The sequence below is a fragment of the Manis javanica genome, chromosome 14, assembly GCF_040802235.1.
Source record: "Manis javanica isolate MJ-LG chromosome 14, MJ_LKY, whole genome shotgun sequence".
NCBI classification, from domain to species: Eukaryota; Metazoa; Chordata; class Mammalia; order Pholidota; family Manidae; genus Manis; species Manis javanica.
In genome coordinates this window covers 79014330-79034454 of record NC_133169.1, presented here as the reverse complement: position 1 = coordinate 79034454, position 20125 = coordinate 79014330, and the positions used below count along the sequence as shown (strand labels likewise).

The window sequence follows — 20125 nt, the reverse complement described above, 5'->3', positions numbered from 1 at the left end:
GGTCCTCGAGACCTTCACAGAGCCTTTTGCACTTCTCCTTTCAGTCATGGCCCGTACTTCCCTCTGTGCCCTTATTGTTTCAACATCCCCCAGATTTGCTAAAGTACAAGTAGCCTCCCTTATGAGTTGCCCTACATGGGGGGTGGGGGCAAGAGCATTCACTAGGGACCCAAAGAGAGATGTGGGAGCTATGCAGCACCAGGTTTCTCATTCCTGCAGTGAACACCTCCTCATCAGGGCCCTGGGGGTCCATATTATAGATTATGTTTTTCATACCCAATTCCCACAGTACCTGTTGGAGCTCTGCATATGTTTCCAGCTACTGGGAAAATATGGTAAATCATGCTGATTAGGCCAAACTATCCTGATGGTAGCTATCCTTCCCAAGTTGGAAGCCCCACAGCTGGGGAGATAATGAAGGTGAAGTGGCACCCTCCACCGCTGCATCCACTGGGGCCTCCCCACCATCCACAGGAGCAGCCCTCCCAACAGTCACGCCCATTATAACAGATTTTGGGTTCCGAGGCATCCTGCCTACTGCCACCAGATGTAAGTCTGGGGAGAGGAAATCCTGGGGCAAAATACATCTAAAAACAAAAATCAGTCAAAGGAGAAATAAAGTTTAAAACCCATTTATTGCTTACAAACTGCAGTCCAGGGCTGTGTCTCTCCTCTGCTCCTGAAGAAGCAAGCCAGCAAGCAAGCAAGCCCCTCCCTTCAAACTCTCAGGATCAGACACACCCTTGGTTGCCCAGATAATTACCCATTGATATGGAGATAAACTACTCTCCACCCCTGAGAATATGCACATGCACTAAAGCCAGGCCAGATATTCTGGAAATGTTACAATTTTACCTACAGCACATTAGCTAAATCTTCAAAAAAAAAAAAAAGATTCTTTCTAGAGGAGACAAGTCTTCGGTGCTCTCCTGAAGTCTTCCTTTCTTCACAGAGCAAGACCTGGAAGGCCCATGTGGAAAGAGATGGACCCACTTATCCTGACAGATGGTGGGGTAGGGTAGCAACAGGTGATGTAGACACTGCCTGTCCTCTGTAGAACTTGGGAGCACTAGCGCTCAGCCCTCGGAGCTCAAGTTGCCTGATCAGACCCTGTCTTTTCCTTCCACCCTCCAGGTAGTTCCCAGTGAGTCTCTGGTTTCTCCCTGTTCCTACCCCTTCTTACAAGGCTTTGGTTCAGGCCTGGAGTGTCTATGTCATTTGCAGACCTTGGAGCAAAAGGAAAAGGTGAGAACCCTAGTTCAAACATCATTAAGTTCAAAACAACAACAGCAGAGCATTGCAGCAAACGTAGGGCCCTCTGTGTGTGGGACCCTGCATGACTGCACAGGTCACATCTGTAAAACTAGTCCTCATTCTGGCCCTTCCCCTTGTCTGACGGACCATCCACAGTCACAGGAGGTGAAGGTCGTGTGTGCCAGCTTACCAGGTGTGGGGTAAATTTCCAGAAGTTCCCACGTGGCCACTGCATCCCACAGCCTCCAGGGTAAGGGGTAAAGAGAGGCTGTTCTTTCCTCCCCTCCTTTGTGTAATTCGTCTGGTGCTTGTCAATCACCAGAGACCTGCCTGCAGAGTTTCTCCCAGAGTGGACAGGTGGGGACGCAAGTGGGCACCAGTCTGCCATGGCGGCAGAGACAGAGAGTCCCTGCTAGCAGGGACAAGAGAGAAAGGGATGGAGCGAGAGCAGTGGCTAGAGGGGATGGAGCCCCATCTCACTGTGAGCAATAAAAGGGTTTCTCCCAGTCTATCCTTTCCCTTGACTGATTTTGGTTGCACTGGTTTGTTTGCCCAGGGCCAGGAACACACTCCCCACGGGAGCTGCATCTGGCATACTTGGCAGGATCAGTGAACCAGAAATATGTTTTCATGGGTGCGATGTTTGAGCAGGTTGCCCCTAGAGATGCTGGGGAGACACCTGGGAACCCCCTGTGGATGGTGGGCATTCACCTGGGGATTCCCCAGTGGGGATTTGGTCTGGGGTAAAGCGCCTCCTAGACAGGTGGGCCCGTCCCCAGAATTGGGGAAGAGTGGACACACTAGAGGCTGTGGAGTTAGCCCTCCGTGAAATAGGGGACTGCTTAGGGGGACTGAGTGGGTGCAGGGTGGCAGGAATTGTGGGGTGGTTGTTTCTCATGGCATTGGAAAGAGCTACTAAGGAGAGAGATGCACTTTAGCACTGCTTGGATGAATTGGAAGATGAGTTTGAGTTGCTCAGAAAAAGGAAGGACAGCTATTAAGAACTGAGATCGCCCTGCTGAGAGACATGCTCCTGGCAAGGCAGGAGGCGGCAGGAAAATGTGAGCTACAAGAGGCCATGGGGGAAGGGAAGGAAGGGGCTGTGCCTTCAGCCCCTGCGATGGTAGAGAAGTCAGGGGAGGAGGAGCTGCGGGAGCAGGAGGGAATGGGGCTGAGGGCAGAACTGATGCCTGAGGCCACTGCCTAGGACACCAGCCATTCCTGTATTAAAGGCCCACCCAGTTGTGATGAAGGAAGTTAAAACACAACAGTGTGTTCCTCAGTGGGAGGAACAGCCAGGTTGTGGAGCACATGATGCTCCACCGCTGTACCCAGGATGAGCTTGCGGATTTGAGCATCCGGTTTCGACAGAAGCCCTCTGTCTGCACGGCTTCTGCATCTTTTGGATTTAGGGTTAGAGAGTATTGTTCTGTCTGGGTCAGAAATGGGTAAACTGGCTTCCCTGATGATTCACCCCTCCCTCCAGCAATGGTTGCAAAATGCCCATCACACCTCAGGGAATCAGGCACTTCTGGATTGGTTGACAGTAGCCTTCAGGGCAATTTGGCCTAAACAGGGTGATTTACCATACTTACCTGGTAGGTGGAAAATATGCAGAGATCCAGCAGGTTTTCCGGGAGCTGGGCATGAAAAATATCATCTATAATATGGACCCCCAGGGCCCTGATAAGAAGTTGTTCACCATGGGAATGAGAAATCTGGGGCTGCATACAGCTCCCCATCCCTCTTTGGGTCCCTAGTGACTACTCTTGCACCCTCATAGGGCAACCCACAAGTGGGGCTACTTGTACTATAGCAGACCTGGGGGAGGTTGAGACAATAAGAACATGAAGGAAGTATGGTGTACAACTGGAGGGAGAGGTTCAAAGAGCCCCATGAAGGTCTTGAAGGCCCAGATGTGGGTTGATTTGATAAAGGCAGTGTCAGTAAAAGCAAAACTTGGTGGACAGCCCAATAGAATCTTGTTAGAACTGTGGCACCAATTAAAGCCAGAGCAGCAGTTCCAGCTGCTGAGTTCCAGGACATGGAAACTGGAGGAAAACCCCATGTCCAGCCCATGTGTCACAGGACTTCCTGGGGGCGAGTACTCAGACCCCACCTGGCCCCCATCCCCACAGGAGTGTGATTGGGTGTCGCAGTTTGACTGAGGTTGGGGGTTCATGGTGGGGACAAGAGGCCACATGTACAGTTGGCAATTCATTGGTCCCCCATGAATGTACAACATGTCCTGGCACTGGTGGACACAGGAGCTGAATGTTCTTGAAAGGGCAAGCTCCCAGATTCTATTTCAGCAAATTGGGACCTGGATCCTATTTCACCCAATCGTAGCTTAATCCCTCTCTCCCCTCCAGTAAGCAAGAACACCCACCACCCCTGGACCCTGCCAACTGACCAAAGCCACGACTCATCACCCCCCAACTACCCCCAGGCCCAGCCAATCAGCCAGGGCCACGGCCATCACCACCCCCCAAACCGCCCTGGAAACCCATAAAACCTTTGTTCTGGGGAAAACGCACTCTCTCTGGCATCTTGCCACTGCGTTGGTGTAGATGAGAGACTGAGCTCGAGCTAGCTCGAATAAAGGCTCTTTGCTTTTGCATAGGTGTTGGCTCCTTGGTGGTCTTCTGGGATTCGTGACTTTGGGCACAACATTCTCTGATTTATGACAACCCTGAGCAGATTCCTGGGACTCCCGCTGTGATAGATGGCTATGGGAGTAAGGCAATTAGAGTGAAGAAAGCCCAAATTCCATTGGGACTAGGATGTTCCTCCAAAAGAGTATACTGTGTATATTTCTCCAATCCCTGAATATATTTTGGGGGTGGATATTCTGCAGGGCCTGTGGTTACAGACCACTGCAGGTGAGTTCAGACCGAGGATATGTGTGATGAAGGCAGTTCTGAGGGGACATGCTAAGCACTGGCACATAGCTCTGCCTGTACTTTGGCAAGTACTTTGCCTGGAGGGCCCAGAGAGATTGGAGAAATTCTACAGGAGTTGGGGAAGGTGGTCATCATAAAGCCCACTCATAGTCCTTTTGATTCCCTGGTGTGGCCAGTGAAAAAGCCAGATGGCTCCTGGCATATGACCATGGATTACAGGGAATTGAATAAAGTCACACCCCCTTTGCATGCTGTGGTCCCCTCTGTAGCAGTCCTTATAGACGCCTTCAGTTATGAGCTAGGAACATATCATTATGTTGTGGACCTTGCTAATGCTTTCTTCTCCACTGACAGAGCACAGGAAAGTCAGGAACAGTTTGCCTTCATGAGAGAAGGCCAGCAGTTGACATTCAGTGTCCTTCCACAGGGATACCTCTACAGCCCCACTATTTGTCATGGACTTGTATCCCAGGACTTGGCAGCAGGATAGAAATTGCTGGTGGTGTGGCTGTATCATTATATTGATGACACTATGCTCACGTGTGATTCTTTGGAGATCTAGAAGGTGCAGCACCTAGACTACAGCAGCATCTTCAGGAGAATGGATGAGCTGTGAACAGCACCACGGTTCAGGGACCTGGTTTATAAGTAAAGTTCTTGGTGGTTGTCTCATCAGGTAAGACTAAAGTTATCCTGGAAGCAGTCATAGACAAGGTACAGGCTTTCCCTACGCCTACCACTGTGGCAGTATTATAAGAGTTTGGGGTTTTTTGGTTTTTTTTTTTGGCTACTGGAGAGTGTTTATCCTGCACTTGGCACAAATTCTGAAGCTCTTATACCAGTTGGTAAAAAGGGGCATCAGGGATGGGACTGGGGTGAGACATGTGTAGCTGCTTTCACTGCTGCCAAGTGAGCAGTCCAGGTCATACAGGCGCTGAGTGTAATGGACTCATCAAGGCCCTCTGAGCTAGATGTTCATGTAACCAAAGATGGTTATGGATGGGGCCTCTAGCAGCAGCTTGAATGATCACAACTAAGAAAAGGAGCAGAGGTCCTGTGCATCTTGACAGAGAAGCAACTGGCTGCTGTGTACCACACCTTGCTGGTATGAAGCCCATCACTGGAACAGCTCCAACCAATGTAATAACTACATACCCCATTGTGGGGTGGGTGTGAGACTGAATCCAAAGGCCACGCAGTGGCATGGCAAAGATGCCCACACTGGTCAAATGGGGCACATATTTGCAGCAGTGTAGCATCCCCTACATTAGCCCCTTAAGTGAAGAACTCTAATACTTATTGGGGCCACTGATATCCACCAGTCAGAAGCAGGAAGAACTTGCTTTGGAGCCATTGGTAGTTGAGAGTCCTTATCAGGAGAGAAAAGCCCCTATACCTGAAGATGCTTGGTATACAGATGGCTCCAGTCATGGGCGGCCCCCAAAGTGAAGGGCTGTGGCTTTCTGCATGGACAGCTGGGCTGTCTATTGGGGCTTGATGCTGTGGCTACTGACATGGTACCATGTCAACTGGATGGTTGGTCACCAGCCTCTTTGGGGACAAGAGTGTGACAAGACCTATGGGCCTCTGGTCAGAATAAGACAGTTACTGTAGATCATGTGACTGGCCATTTACCTTTGGCATCCCAGGGAATGATGAAGCAGACACATTACCCAGGTACATTGGCTAGAAGGAAAGTCTACCTCTGATGTAGCCCTATGCATATGTAGCACACAGGGCAAAAGACAATGTGGGCTGTAGCTCTTGGTGGGGCTTGCCCTTTGAAGAAGTCAGCAGAGCCTGGAAAGAGTGCCATGTGTACTCTACAAGGGGCCTACACTGAGTCCTGCAGCAACATAGGACAATAGTAAAGGGTCTGATACCCCTTGTCAGATGCTAGATAGATTATATTGGGCCTCTGCCCATATCAGAAGGATATCGGTATGTCATACTTGTGTGGACACAGCTACTGGACTGTTGGTTGCTTTTCCTGCATGTCGTACAGATCAGCAAACCACCTAGAGAGTCTCTTTCCAGGCTATAGCTGGCCACACGTGATTGAGAGCGATCAAAGCACCCACTTTACTGGACATGCATTACAAGAATGTGTGTGCAATTAGGGATAAAGTGGAAGTTTTATGTACCATATAACCCTACTGGGGCAGGCATGATAGAGAGATACAGATACAATGGTTTGTTGACATTTGGCCTGTAGTCAGATACCAAACGTCTAAAGGGCTGGTCAGTCCACTTATGGACAATGCCACCGCCTGAATGAGAAGCCCTGGAAGAGGGTACTGAGCCCTGTGGAATGGTAATATACATTGCTGCCTCTCCTATACAGCTGTATGTACAAACCAAAGAGGAGTTACTGAAGCCAGGATATAGCCAGCAGAGCAACATCCTGGCTCCCAGCCCTAACTGCGTTAAACCCTGGAGACACTGTTGAGTGGACATGGCCCTGGACAGTTCAACACATGGACCAGTGATGGCTGGCCCTTCTGGTACCTTGGGGAAAAGGCCTGGAAAGTGGTCTCCTGTGTGTTCCTGCAGTAACAGCAGAGTGGCCCCCAAAGATCATGGTAGCATACCCAAAATGGCTGGGAGGTAAGAGCATTTTACAGGGAAGTTTTGATTTATCTTTGTGGCCAGTGCATGTTCCTGCCATAGCCCTATATATTGACCCATCTGTCACTCCCACAGGGAAAGTGTGAAGGTCTGGAATAGTAGACCAGGTCGAGATCACATTCGTGCTACTGTCCTATTACAGGATCACTCTCTTGCATGTATCCTACCTGACGGACAGGATTTGCCTATGCTGGTGTCATTACAACATGCATCTCATCATCCTTAAGGTTATTCTCTTCTACAGGTCTTGCAGCTTGGATCTGCCTCCTGGCTGCAGCTGCTGCTTGCTGAGTGTGCATGGAGCTCCCTACTGGTTCAGCTGCTGTCCTCTTGTGGAATGGATGAACTATGGAGTTAATCTGAGTGGGACTTTGAACTCAGCTGGATCCTCAGGCATGAGGATTGTCATGATTTTATTGTTACCTGTGTTTCTTTTGTTGTATGTTATTAGTCTGGTGACAGGGCTCCAGCTTTCTCACACAGGGGCCATTGCGGAAAGTGGGGAGCAAGTAGATTATAAAGTGAGAATTCTGGATGGATGATTTGTGGGGTAATTTTCTAGAATCTCACGCCTGGCCTCTGCTTCCCGTAGTCTGGGACAAGGAGAGGAGAGAGGCTGTTCTCCCCTCCCCTCTGTTGTATAATTGGTCTGGTGCCTGTCGATCATTGGGGACCCACCCACAGAGTTCCTCCCTGAAAGGGTGGTTGGAGAGGCAAGTGGGTACTGATTACTGTGGCGGCAGAGACAGAGAGTGTCAAGCAGGCTTTTGCTAACCGGGACCCCGGAGAAAGGCATGGAGCAAGAGCAGTGGACAGAGGGGACAGAGCTGGACCTCCCTGTGGGCAACAAAAGGGTTCCTCCCGATCTATCCTTTCCCTTGACTGATTTCGGTCGCGTTGGTTTATTCGCCCCAGGCGGGGAACCTGATCCTGGCCAGAGGTACACCAGGCTGTTGAGGGGCTGCCCTGCCTCCTCTCAACCCCTCCCAGACAGGACCCTCCCTCAGACCTGCCCCACAGCTCCCAGCGTCCCAGCCTAGGCCAATTCTGCATACCCTCATCCCAGGCTGCTCCTGAGGAAATCCCAACTTCCCCTCCTCGGAGAGGCTTCCCCTGTCTAAGAAAAAAAAAATCACTTATGACACACTTAAAAGTGGTAAGGAGGACTTTATTTAGAGGGGGACACTGCAGTGGAGTTTTGTAGTAGGAGTGGGGTCAATCCGAAATACAACAAGGAAAAGAATTTACAGCAGAGGTGGGGGGTGGGCGTCGGTGGCTGAACATTACTAAGAGGAAACCTCCGGGGTTAGGGGGATTCTCGCTAATGTGACCTCACAGGATTGTTGCTGAAGGCAGACCAGGCATCCCTCTGGGGATTGCAGAGGACGAGGAGCCAGTTAGATATGGAGTGCAGGGGATTCTGACTCAAGTAACTTAACAGGATTCTTGTTAGAAATGGACTGTACAGTGAAGGACACCTTCTGAGGTCAGGCCTAGTCAAGAAGAAAGCCCAGAGCACCTGGCCAGAGTTTGGCTAAGCTTTGCTAATTCCTCCCACCCCACCCCACCCCTGCAGTGGAAAGCCAGCCAGCTTTCCTTCCAACTTCCACAGTACTCAGGACTCACCACTTGGGTCATGGTTTACTTTTTTGTTGCTAAAAAATAGCATTTTTCCTTTTCTGAATCCCATATAGAGGGCTAAGGCCCACCCATTAGGATGGTGGGTTATGCCACCTGAATCATCACTGTGCGGCCTGCACCCTCTCACGACAAAGGTGCCCTAACACCTAGTCTCGGAGAAATTTACTCTCACACCCCAGACAAGCTTCCTCTGCCTTCTCCGTCCTCAGCTGACTTGCTTGCCACCATGGAGGCCCCTCGCATCCCCATGTCTGTAGGCCTGCCCTCCTCTGGCCTGGTCACTACTGGAGATGTCTTCCTCTGCAACCTGTGCTGGGCAGGTCTGAGGGAGGCACTCAGCACATTGCTGTGCAGTGAATGGTGACTGCCTCTGGAGCCCCACTGGCTGGTGCAGACCTGGTTCAGACCAGGTGCCCATGAATGGTGAACTGGGAGCTATCTCCTCCCTCCTGACTCAAAGCCCCCAGTGCCTTCTGGGCTGGAGCTGTAGCAGGCTCTGGGAATGAATGATATGGCCCTGCCCTGCAATGCCCTCAGCCCAGAGAGAGGCAGACTGACAATTCCAGCTGCACAGAGAGAGCTGGTACAGCTGTGTGGTCTGTAGGCGGAGGGAGTGGGGATCACTTAGATAGGGCAGGGCATGAATTCAGGGAAGGTTTCCCTGAGGAGGCAAGATCTGGGCACTGTGAGGGTCTGCCAGGAGGATAAGGACCCAGAAGGCTGCTGGGCTCAGAATGGGTACCACTGTCAGTGACCTTGGAGGCCAGGCCGTCAGCTAAGAGTTCCAGGGAACTGCAGGTATGACAGTGAGCTGAGAACAGGAGGGACCAAACGCAGGGAGCCCAGTTACAGTTCACCTCCATTCTGGAGAAAACTGACTGCCTGGGCCTAGTTGGCTAGGTGAGGGGGCCTCAGGGCAGCTGGGGAGACAAGTCAGGAGGGGTTGTCCCAAAGCAGTAGCCACCATTGTAGCACCTGAGATCCCCAGTCCCAGAGCCACCCAGCCGGCTTGGGGACCAGGAACTGGTTTGCCCAGCAGGGATGAGCTAACAAGGATCTGGTTCCCTGTGAGACGCCTCAGCTTCAGTTCTTGTGCCCTCCCCTACATCTGGGCCCTGCCTTGGTTTCTGGCACAGCTGCCAAGTTTTGGTATGGCCCACCCACTCCCCTCTGGCTGTACTGGCCAGCCCAGCTCTCTAATAGCTGGGTGGGGAGCTGTTCTGCAGAGATGGTACACCGAAAGATGGGCCCTGGCCATTGCGGGGCACGTGTGCACCCAGCTGGACTAGCTCCAGGCTGCAAGGAGGGAGCGACCCAGGTTTCAGCCCAGCACCCGTTATCTTGGAGGCCGTGTCAAGAGTCACTGACCCAGAGACCTGTTCGGAAAGGTCCATGAAATGGGTTTCAAGGCCTTTGGGGGACCGACCTGTCTAATCAGGTGCTCCCCCATTTCCCTCCCCATGAAGGCTTAGGGACGGGCCTAGATGGATCTCAATTAGGCTTAGGGGTCAGTCCTGGCCACAGGTTCCATCCAAGTCTGGCCAGCCCTATAAGAGGCCAGGGCTAATGGGAAGGAACAGGGCAGAGGGAGTGGTCAGGGACCCTGGCCTCCAATCCAGGGACTCCAAACACCTCCCCAACCACACCCACTACCTACAGGACAGCTCTACACACACCTGCCACTCAGCCAGCCCTAAACACACCATCCGCACAGCAGACAAGTCACACACCCTCTCTCCACCCTGAAAAGGTGGGGCACACTGGCTCACATTCCACAGCCTCATCCATTACCATACACAGGGATGCCACTGCCAGGACCTACCTGCTGGGGCCCAAGAAGCTGCCAGGCATGGCCTGGGGTGGGGTGTGGGCTCTGCCAAAGGCAGCAAACAGGATTTCTGCAGAGACCTTGTCAGCTGCTGCCCCCAAGGGCAGGGCTGGGAGGACAGACTGTAGGCTGGCACCCCTGGGGCAGGAAGCACATCTAATTTACCCCTGGTGGCCGAATAGTGCCTGGCAGAAAGGATGTACTCGATGTGTGGCCCCAGTTACAGTGATGTACCCGTGAGGAAGCAGTTTCACCCTGGGAATGGGTAGATGTCACCAGGCCACCCACACAGGAGAGAGCCCTAGAGGGGCAACAAGACTGCTGAGGCCAGGGGTGGGAGTGAGCTTCTGGGGGGCAGGGACCAGCCTTGGATGAGAGTAAGGGTCAGGGAGCTGGTGCAGGGAAAACAGGTAGGAGTGGCTGCTGCTTCCCCTCTGGACAGAACTTTCCAGAAAACAAATCAGATCACATATCACCTCTCCTTAAAAATACCATGTCCCTCTCGCCATTGCCTCTGGAAATATCAATGTTCTTTTACCAGGTGACCTACGCACAAGCTTTCTCTGCCTCATCTCCTGCACCTTTCCAAGCACCCCCTTCCCTGAGTGGAGGGTGCACCATAGCCAGACAGAAAGATGGAAGCTGCATTCTGGGAGAGTTGGGGCCCTAGCGGAGCCTTGGGGTGCCCCAGCAGAATCTGCCTTGCTCCAGCCCCAAACCCAGCAGAGGCCTGAGCACCCAGGGCCCAGACTTTACCCCAAAAGAACGTCTAATGTCCTAGCAACATCTTATTTAGCTGACTTTCCCTTTTGTTCTCCTGGGTTCCCTGGAATTGTTTCTTCTAAGAAATCCCTCTGGTGCTGAAGAAAAGAATTTCAGCCCACATGGCAGCTAAGGAATGGTGTGGTGAGGGGGCAAGGATTCCTCTACTCCCCAGCACGTTCGTGCACAGGCCCAGGGCACACCCTCCCAGACGATGACCATGCAGGGAGCTACAGCCCAGGCCAGCACCCCAACCCCGACCATTCACGGTTCTTTAGACTCAGGCCTGCACCAGGCCCAACCTATCAACCCATGACCTCCTCATAGAAAACGTGGTTTTATTCTTGGGGAGGCCAATGTTCCCATTCCAGCCTCCCACCATCTAGCCTGCCCTTCTGCACCAGGGCTCTTCATTCCCCAGCCTCCTTCCCCGGGCCACACCGACTCCTGGGAGCAGGGCTGGGCCCTGCCTGGGTGCTTCTGCCAGGAGGGCTTTGCCCTGGCTCTTGCTGCTGGTACCCTATCCAGCCACCAGGACCACTGGATACCTCCTCCTCCCAGGGGGCCTCCCCATCCCTGGCCGGCCTCAGCAGACTCTGCCCCAGACCACTGTAAGGCAGAAGCCACCGTGGCAGGGCGGGCTTGTCCAAGCCCTCTTCTGACAGTGCATTCGCTCTAGGCGCCTTCCACTGGCCTCAGATCTTGGAGGACTCAAGCCGAGGACTCCAGGCTGTGGAGGGCTCCCTCAGCACCCGCAGCTCCTGCTCCAGTGCCTGGTTGCGGCGGTACATGTCCATGTAGCCCCCCTGGATCTCCCGCTGGTAGCGTAGCACCCGCTCTTTCTCTTCCTGCCACGTCTGCCGCTCCTGCTCGAAGCGGAGCGCCTGCTCCTGCCCGCGGAGCCGCTCCTGCAGCAGCTCGGCCCGCAGCTGCTCGGTGCCACCTCCGGCCTCACTGCCTCCTGCCTCCCCCAGCAGTCCCCGGCTCTTGCAGTCATCGGTCTCGCAGCTGCCTGCGGCTTCCTCCCGAGGGGCCTGCTCCTGGAGGCTTTGCACAGCCTCGCGCAGCCGGGCCAGCTCTGTGTCCTGGGCCTGGGCTTGTGCCCTGCTGCCCCGAAGTTGCGTCTTCAGGCTGAAGATCTCAGCCAGCTTCTGTGCCAGCTCGGCCTGGGCCTCCCGCAACTGCTGCTTCAGGAGGCTAATCTCTGCTTGCTTCTGGCACACCTGGAGCGGGTGCAGAATGGACAAGAGTCAGGGTCACATGGGGACAGGCAGAGGACTACAGCAGTGGGGACCAGGTTTCTGAGTGCCAGTCTTACCTCCCATCGGGTTTCCTCCTCCGGTCGGGCGTTGGGGTCGGCCTCTGCGAAGCGGGGCTCAGGAGTCAGGCCCTGCTGTGCCCGCAGCTCCTTGCGCAGGCGCCGCTGCTCCTGTTGGGCCATGAACAGCTGTAGCTGCAGGTTGCGCTCACTGCGCTCGGCTTTCTGAGCTACCTCGTGCAACCGCTCCACGTAGAGGCGCTTCAGCTCAGCCAGCCACAACCGCTGGCGCTCCTCCAGCACCTGCCAAGGGGAAGAGGTACCTGCCTGGGCCGGATATCCCCTCCTGGACACTGACTGCCTGTGTTCCCACAGGAGGCCCATGATTCCAACACCCCAACTCATGGTCCTCCCAGGGCTCTCCCAACCTCCCTCACAATCCCCAGCAAGGATCACAGTGACATGACATCCTGTCACGTGGGGCAGGGGGAGAGGAGCCATATCATCTCCTTCCTTACTCTCTGGTCCCTAGAGCTGTATGGGTGGGTTGGCTTGGGACCCTCTGCCTTGTACTCCAGTGCCAAGGGACAGAACAGGACCCCAGAGCTGGGGCTGCCCTCACCTGCGTGAAGGGGTTGGAGACATCCTCATCTGCAAGGCTCATCTTGAGCTCCTCACAGGTGTTGGGCAGCATGGCCACCCCCTCCTCAGCGGTGGGGCAGGAGAATTCATAGGGGGGCGGTGGCTCAGGCAGGCAGCCTAGCACAGTCAGTGGTCCAGCCTCCTTGGGGACCCTTGCGGCCCGGTCCAGGGAGCCCCCAAGATGGTTGATGTGGCCCAGTGAGGAGCTGAAGGGGCCGGTGCCGGTGCTGGGACTACGGCCAAAGCTGCCTCCGCTGGAGGAGTCGGACAGGCTGGGCTCGGGCTCGGGGCCGCCTTCGTCCAGGCTGAGGGCATGTAGCAGCTGGGCACGGGCCTGTGCCTGGCTGGCCTGGGGCCCTGGGCTAAGGGGCGGGTGGCAGGCTAACGTGTGTAGGCTGCCGTTGCTGCGCCACAGCTTCTGGCCCTTGTGGGCCGCCAGGCTCTGCACGGACAGGAAGCCTTTCCCCGTGCCTGCCACAGGCTTGAACACTGACGGGCGAATGCGGCACTGCCAGGAAGAGAGGGCAGGTGTGAGGCCTGGGCGGACTGCTCTGCCCTGCCCTCTGATGCTCCTGCAGCCCCTGGGATCCTCTTTGAGAACACGGGGTGCCTGTCGCCAGAAGGCAGTGACTGAGCCTCAGGCGAGCCTATGGCAGGATTTTCATGCCCCAACCCCATCCCAGCATCAGGGTCTCCAAGGAGGTCCCAAGATTGCCATCCCCACCCTCCAACACAAGGGAGGGGAGTGGGCAGACACACCTTGTCGAAGCGACCCCGCTCTGGCAGTGAGGTCTTGCTGAAGTCACCTGCCCGAGGATGTTCCTGGTAGTAGAGGGTGGCATAGTCGGCAGGCTCATTCCGAGAGGCCCGCTTGGTGGTTTTGCCATCCTTCTTGGGGAGGTGCAAGTAGCTGAGGAGCTCGCGCTGGCCCAAGCCCTTCCGGAGGAGCCCATCAGGCTGGCGGGAGCTCCGAGACCCTGCCAGTGCTGCCCGAAGCTCTTCAGGGGAGAAGTCCTGCCGTTCCAACAGGCTGCCCACGCTGCCCATGGCAATGCCAACAGGGCCTGGGGCTGTGGCCATGAAGTTCAACAGGGCATGGGCAGCTGCTTCTGGGGGTCAGGAAGCTCCATCAGGGGCAGGTGGGCACTTTCCGCCCACCTGCCCCTGATGCCTAAAACCAGGTGCCTGTTCTCTGTGTCAGCTCCCTACCCAGGCCGAGGAGAGGCAGCTGAGGGTCCCAGGGAGAATCCAGGATGGGGTTCCCAGGCTGGCAGGAGGAAGGGGTAGAGGCCCTAAAGCAGCAGGATGGGACCCCTCCCAAGATGGGGCCAGCTGAGGATGCAGGCTCTGTCTTACTCTGACCTTGCTCACCCTCCTGCCAGGCTCTCCATGCCACCTAGGAGGAGGGAAGAGGGCACAGGGAGCCAGGACCAATGGTCTCAGACCCTCCATTCCTTTTTCCCTTGGCGGCGGGAACCACCCCCCCCAGCCCTCCTATGAGGGTCCGAGTTCCCTGAGGGAAGCACCTGGTGTGGGTGGAGCTGGTGGGGGTGGGGGGGGCTGCCGCACAGGGATCCAAACAGGAAAGGCCTGAGGGGAGGATGAAGGACGGTAGGAACAATGGCCACAGTTTCCGGAAGAGATGTTCCCATCAGGGCAGTGGTGAGAGGCAGAGAGAAGGGGCATTTGGAGCCCCTACCAGAGTTTGCATATGCTGCCACCCTGAAGCCCACTACCATGCAGGGGGATCCCAAGTCCTGACTCAGCGCGGAGCCAATCAGTGTGCGGGCTGGACTTCCTCATCTAGGCAATGGTCACGGTAACTCTTATCACTCAGGGATGCTGGCGGGATGGGCTGAGGACATGGGACAAAGTGCCCAGTCCCATAGGCAAGGTTAACACAGGCTGCGCAAGCCTGGTTACCTGGTCAGGAGCATGACCACCACCAGTGGGCAGCTGAGTGACCAGGTCATGGATGGTCTCCCACCTCTGCGGGGAGCGCGCCTTGGAGGATGGGCCTGTCTCTAGCACCCTGCTGGATCCCAAGTCCAGCCCAGTGCCCAGCACGCTGTAGGTACTTGGAAAGGACCTGCCGAATGGACTAACTAATGACTTCTGTCTCCTACCACCCAGCAGCTGCTCCAATTCCCAGACAGACTCCCAGCAGGCGCACAGCAGCTGCATCCCCCGCCACCCACCCAGTATGCTTCCGGGACACCCACTCCCGCCCCAAACAATGGTTGTTAGGAAGGTCCATCTTTCAGTCATTTCCAGGTTTTGTGTTTGTGGCAGACAAAGCTCTCTGGAGGGAGGGAAGCCTCGCTCAAGCCCTGCTCACCATCGCTGTCTGGCCCCTGACCTCACCCTTGGCAAGTGACCTTCCCAATCCTCCACTCCCAGCCACCAACTGGCTCAAACTTTCTGGGGGTGTCACAGCACACAGGGTCAGAGACTCACCCAGGCAAGGGATCACAGGTGCTAGGCACATACAGCGAAACAGCCCTGTGTAGGGGTCTCACTGAATTCTGTGACATAGGTGTCCCTTTTTTTAGGTAAGGGCACTGAGGGCCCAAAGTTGAAGTGGCTTGTCCAAGGTCACAGAGCTGGTCGGAATGAGGATGACTATGATCCCAGCAGAATGGCTGCTGAATGTCCACTGGGGGCCCAGGACAGCATCCACAGCCTAAAGAGGGGGAACTGAAGCATCTCCCAATCGGACACCCACTCACATGACAAGCTCACCCAGAGATAGACACCTGTGTCCAAGAGTACACTCAACTCATGTCACTGCTTTGAGGGCCAGAGGACAGCACAGGACCTGGGCTCCAGCCCCTCCCACACTCTCTCTATGGGGACCCCCCACATTACTGCATCTCTCTTTGCCATGACTCAGTTTCCCCATCTCTGAAGGGGGAAGGCTGCCTGCCCTAACTTCCTCACAGGGTTCCTGTCACAGTGACAATGGAGGGGAAAGGTCTCGTGAACTATAAGACTGGTGCAAGCGTGGGGGGTGGTGACCTTGGCGTTGGCGCCAAATACGCACACCTTGCTCCAAACACACACTGTTCAACCTGCCCCAGGCAGGTCCTCACTTCCTTTTTCAGGGAGGGATAACTGGCACCCCAAGGGTCCCCATTAAGGGTCTCAAGTCCAGGGGGAGAGTCCTTAATCTAGGGACAGCCATGGGCCACAAGGGCATGTATGCCACACACACACTGCAGTCCCATCAGTGCCACTATCAGCACAGTGGCCCCTACATTAGAGGATGTAGCTTGGATGGTCACATCCACTGGGACACAAGTCACGCACAAAGTCACCCACAGGCACTGAGCACCCTCTGGGACACACATACATAACACAAATACTCCAGCAGGGAGTGCCCATCCCAGCCCCCAGGCTAAATGCAGGTGTGTGTGTGTGTGAGCCATGGGACCAGCTTCTGTCCCCAAGTGACATGAGCTAGTAGAAACAGCTGGATGAAGATGGAAGACATTCTGACCAGCTCTGTGACCTTGGACAAGCCACTTCACCTTTGGGCCCCCAGTGCCCCACCCATTCTTTTTGTCTTTCTCTAAGGGCCAATCCTACACCCTCCACCCAAGGGGGGCCAAGGCCCCCGCCTTTCAGGAGGCTCCGCCCTGGCCAGGTTCTCAGTCTGGGGACTGTCCCTTTCCATAAAGTGACACACAACACACATATTCCTTCCCATTGCTCAGTAGCCCAGGGGCTGGCTTGCTCGGGACAGGGCAGCTGTCCTGGCTAGGCTGGAGAGGCTCTGGTGGGGAGGACAGAGGGAGAGAACAAGTGCCTTGCAGCCCCGCTGGGACCATCAGAGCAAAACGCCAGGCCTCCTCCAAGTGCCTGGGCCTCCCTGCCAGAGCTTAGTACCTGCTCTGGGGCCCAGAGCTCTGCAAAGAGCTAGAAACCTTACTACCATCTGGCCGGCTAGGCTGTGGCTGTGCCACCTGAGCCACATTCTGCATAAGCCCCAGCTGGCCCCAACAGGGCTCCTTTAAACAAGGGGTTCCCATCCCATGGCCCCAAGATTAGCCGGCAGCAGTAAAAGCTCTGAGCACATAGGAACATCTCTGTTGGACTAACCCTCGGTGGAGGCAGGAGCACAGGGCTTGGGGACTACCCTGGCCATGTAACGAACACACAGGGAGGCATCCGGAGTCCATTAGGGCTGCCTTGCTGGGTCAGCCTGACACTGGGCCTACCACATGCTCACAACATACACAGGAGGGGAACACTGTCCACCTCAGAAGAGGAAACCAAGGCCCAGGAGGTGAGACAATGTGCCCTAAGATAATGGTTGGATGCAGAAAAAATACACAGGCCCCCTAGTTTAGAAGCTCACCCCAAACCCACCATGCATCTCCTTTGTGGGGGGCATCCGGAGCACATGGGCAGGGAGCTCCCAGTCCTGCTAGAGATGCAGTCAGGCTTCCTGAGCATTGGTCCCAGGGGAGGATCCCACCACCTGCTGGGGGATCTCAGCTTTACAGAGGGATGTGTCTGCAGCTGCCCCTGAGGAATGGGACTGGAATGTCCCTGCTCCAAAAGAGGGGGCAGTGAGTGAAGGGGGCCCAGGAAAGGGACAGGAGAGGCTGGAGTAACCAAGCCCCATGGAGGAGCCCAGAGTCAAAACCCTGAGGGGTGGGTGATTCTTAGTGTCACCACATAGCCGCTCAGAGTAGCAGAGCGCTCTACAGCTTCTCTCACTTCATCACCTCATCTCCTCTCTACAGCAGCCTCGTGGGGGCAGGCAGGGAAACTGAGGCACAGGAAAAGGAAGTGAGCTGCCCAAGATCCCACAGGGACAAGCAGTCCTCACTCCCCAGGCAGGCCCTCTGGACTGTAGCAGGCTGTTCAGCCACATACTGCTGTGCGTGCATGTCCGCCCAGCCCCCACAAGTGCTTTTCCCAAGGGCGTCTGTCACCAGGTTGTTTTGGATCCCAGGCCCCTCAGCCTGGAATCCCTCTTGCCTGGCCCTGGGTCGGAAGGAAGAGTGGATACGTTGCTGCATGGGGACTCTGAGCTGGAAGCTGCTAGTTTAGAGGGATCAGGCTGGTCCTATTCATTCACAGTCTCGCACATACACACCCACACACAGCCAGCAGGTGGGGGAGCCCTGCCCAGGAGGGCCCCGGGGAAGGGGGGGTTGCTGATCACAGGGGCCCAGGATGGCCTCCTGCTTCCTCCACTCCCCACTTTGGCCAGGCAGGGAGAGGGCCCAGCAGCCAAGTTGTGGGACAGCCAGGCTAAACTCCAGGTGCAAAGTAGGCGAACAACAATCTGCTCTTTATGGGTGGGCTGCTCTTTAGGGATTGGAGATGACAGGTCCCAGTCATCTTTCCAGACACAGCCAGGGTCCTGATTTCGGCCTGGCCCCAGGCCAGCCCTCACTTTAGCCAAAGGTTGTGGCCAGACTGGGCCGGTCCTCTGGCCGCCAAGACCTGGGAGTGTCCCCTAGGCAGATGGAGACTCCTGGTAGCTGGCCCGCGGCTGCCCCTACGGGGTAGGGTGTTGGAGCAGAAGTGGGTATCCCAGGGAAGGCGACAGGAGAGGACTGTGGAGCGGCAGACGAGGTTCGCATCCCCACGGAATTTCCCCTGGGAAGGCAGTGGCTGAGGCGAGGGCTCCCCAGAACGGCGGGAGGTCCTGGAGCTACCTGGGGAGCGGGAGGGGGCGTCTCTCCCTGGCTCCTCCCCGGGCCTGCCGGGAGCTCCGGGTTGAGGGCAGAGGCGCCAACAGTGCCTGCCCCACCCCAGCCGCGGCGCAGGGGTACGGGGCGCTGCTCCAAGGAGAGCGCGTTTGCAGCGGTTGCGGGGAGCAGCGTAACCCGGCTGCCAGTCCAGCGGATCGTCGCCTTCAGTCCCTGGTCCCTCGCCTCTGTGCTCAGTGTCTGGGAGCAGGAACACCTGGGCGCACACCGCGCCCTGCCACCCCCACTTCTCAGACCGGCACCTTCACTGGCGAATGGCTGCGGCTTGGCCAAGGTCACTGGGAAAGCTAGACCTCTGCGGCCGGCCCCACCCCCCGAGTCCCGGTCCCCGGCCCGGTGCGCCCCACTTACCATGCTGGCGCCGCTCCGCACCCCTCGCGCGCAGCAGCTCCCTGGCGCGGATTTGAGCCTTCCCTCCGAGGCGCTGGCTCCAGCTCAGACTGCGAGCCGGGCCGGAGAGGCCGGGCGGCGGGCCCCGGGAAAACGCGGGCGGGCGGGCGGCCGCCGGAGCCGGATTGGCGAGGGAGGGACGCGCTCGGCGGCGCTCACTCGCCTGCCCCAGAGGCGGAGGAAAAACCCGGCCTGACTCACCGGCGCTCGGCCAGCCCCAAGCCCGGCCGGGCCCCCGGATGTGGAGGGCGGGGACGGGGGGCAACCCCCGCCCACCGCGGGCCGACCTGAGCCCCGCCCGGCTCTCTGCGGCTGCCTGGCCCCGGCCCTCCGAGGCGCCGCGCCGCGGGCGGGGGGCAGAGCTCCCGGCCGGCTGCATCCTGAGCCGCGGCGCTTGCTGCGCGCCGGCTCGGCCCCGGGCAGGTCTGCAGCCCTGGAGCGGCCGACGTCCCGGAGTGCCCAGTCCCGCCGCTCCTCCTCCTCCTGGCCTAACCCGGCCTTTGTTTCCCGAACTCGACAGCTTTCGGAGAGGTGCATTCCATCCATCACCTCCCTGGTCCTCTCCGCCTCCTCTTAGGTAAGTATTATTATCCCCTTTTGAGTTGAGCAAAAGAGTTCCCCAAGAGGCGGAGAGGTTTGCCCAAGGTCTTCTGCTCGTTAGCGACTCAACTGGCGCTGTTTTTTTTTTTCTTTTTGCCGCCAATCTTTCAGGGGGCAGCAAATTCAGATGCCTTCAGGGGCCAAATAAGGAGTCGAACGGGAGGATGCAATGCAATAGAAGAGATGGAGACCGGGAGATGGACGCCTGAAGGCATTCAGATTTTAAAAAGTGAAACAAACGCCTTCCTCAAAAAGTTAGACTTAGAACTACCTTATGGCCCAGCAATTGCACTTCTAGGTATATACCCAAAAGATTTGAAAATAGGGACTCAAAAGAGTACTTGTACACGGATGTTCTTGATGTTCTTAGCAGGACGATTGACGAAAGCAAACATGAACACAGTCAAAACTGTCCATCAGCTGATGAGGGGATGAACACGCTGTGGTCCATCCATAGGATGGAATATTATTTAACCATGAAAAGGGATGA

The 20125-nt window shown here is 56.1% G+C and overlaps 1 protein-coding gene across 3 annotated transcripts; it reads right to left on the bottom strand.

Moving 5' to 3' along the window:
• Positions 1 to 11336: 11336 nt before the first annotated feature.
• N4BP3 (NEDD4 binding protein 3) lies at positions 11337 to 19414 on the bottom strand. Of its 3 annotated transcripts, none has more exons than XM_017672519.3 (5): positions 18997 to 19414; positions 13676 to 14025; positions 12897 to 13424; positions 12335 to 12577; positions 11337 to 12239 (listed from the first exon to the last, which is right to left on the bottom strand). In XM_017672519.3, the coding sequence occupies exons 1-5, from the start codon at positions 19412 to 19414 to the stop codon at positions 11712 to 11714; spliced, it is 2067 nt and encodes a 688-aa protein (XP_017528008.2). In that variant the 3' UTR covers positions 11337 to 11711. The 3 variants fall into 3 exon arrangements, with proteins under 3 accessions (XP_017528008.2, XP_036873128.1, XP_017528009.2); XM_037017233.2 differs by having other exon boundaries at positions 12335 to 12445; XM_017672520.3 differs by having other exon boundaries at positions 13676 to 14022.
• Between the last annotated feature and the right edge of the window lie 711 nt (positions 19415 to 20125).

Excerpts from the sequence above, each read along its gene's own strand:
- N4BP3 (XM_017672519.3), bottom strand. The coding sequence starts at position 19,414 with ATGCAGCCGGCCGGGAGCTCTGCCCCCCGCCCGCGGCGCGGCGCCTCG. Across the intron at positions 13,425-13,675 it reads AGCGGGGTCGCTTCGACAAG|TGCCGCATTCGCCCGTCAGT; the intron begins GTGTGTCTGCCC and ends TCTTCCTGGCAG. Across the intron at positions 12,578-12,896 it reads TCTCCAACCCCTTCACGCAG|GTGCTGGAGGAGCGCCAGCG; the intron begins GTGAGGGCAGCC and ends TCCCCTTGGCAG.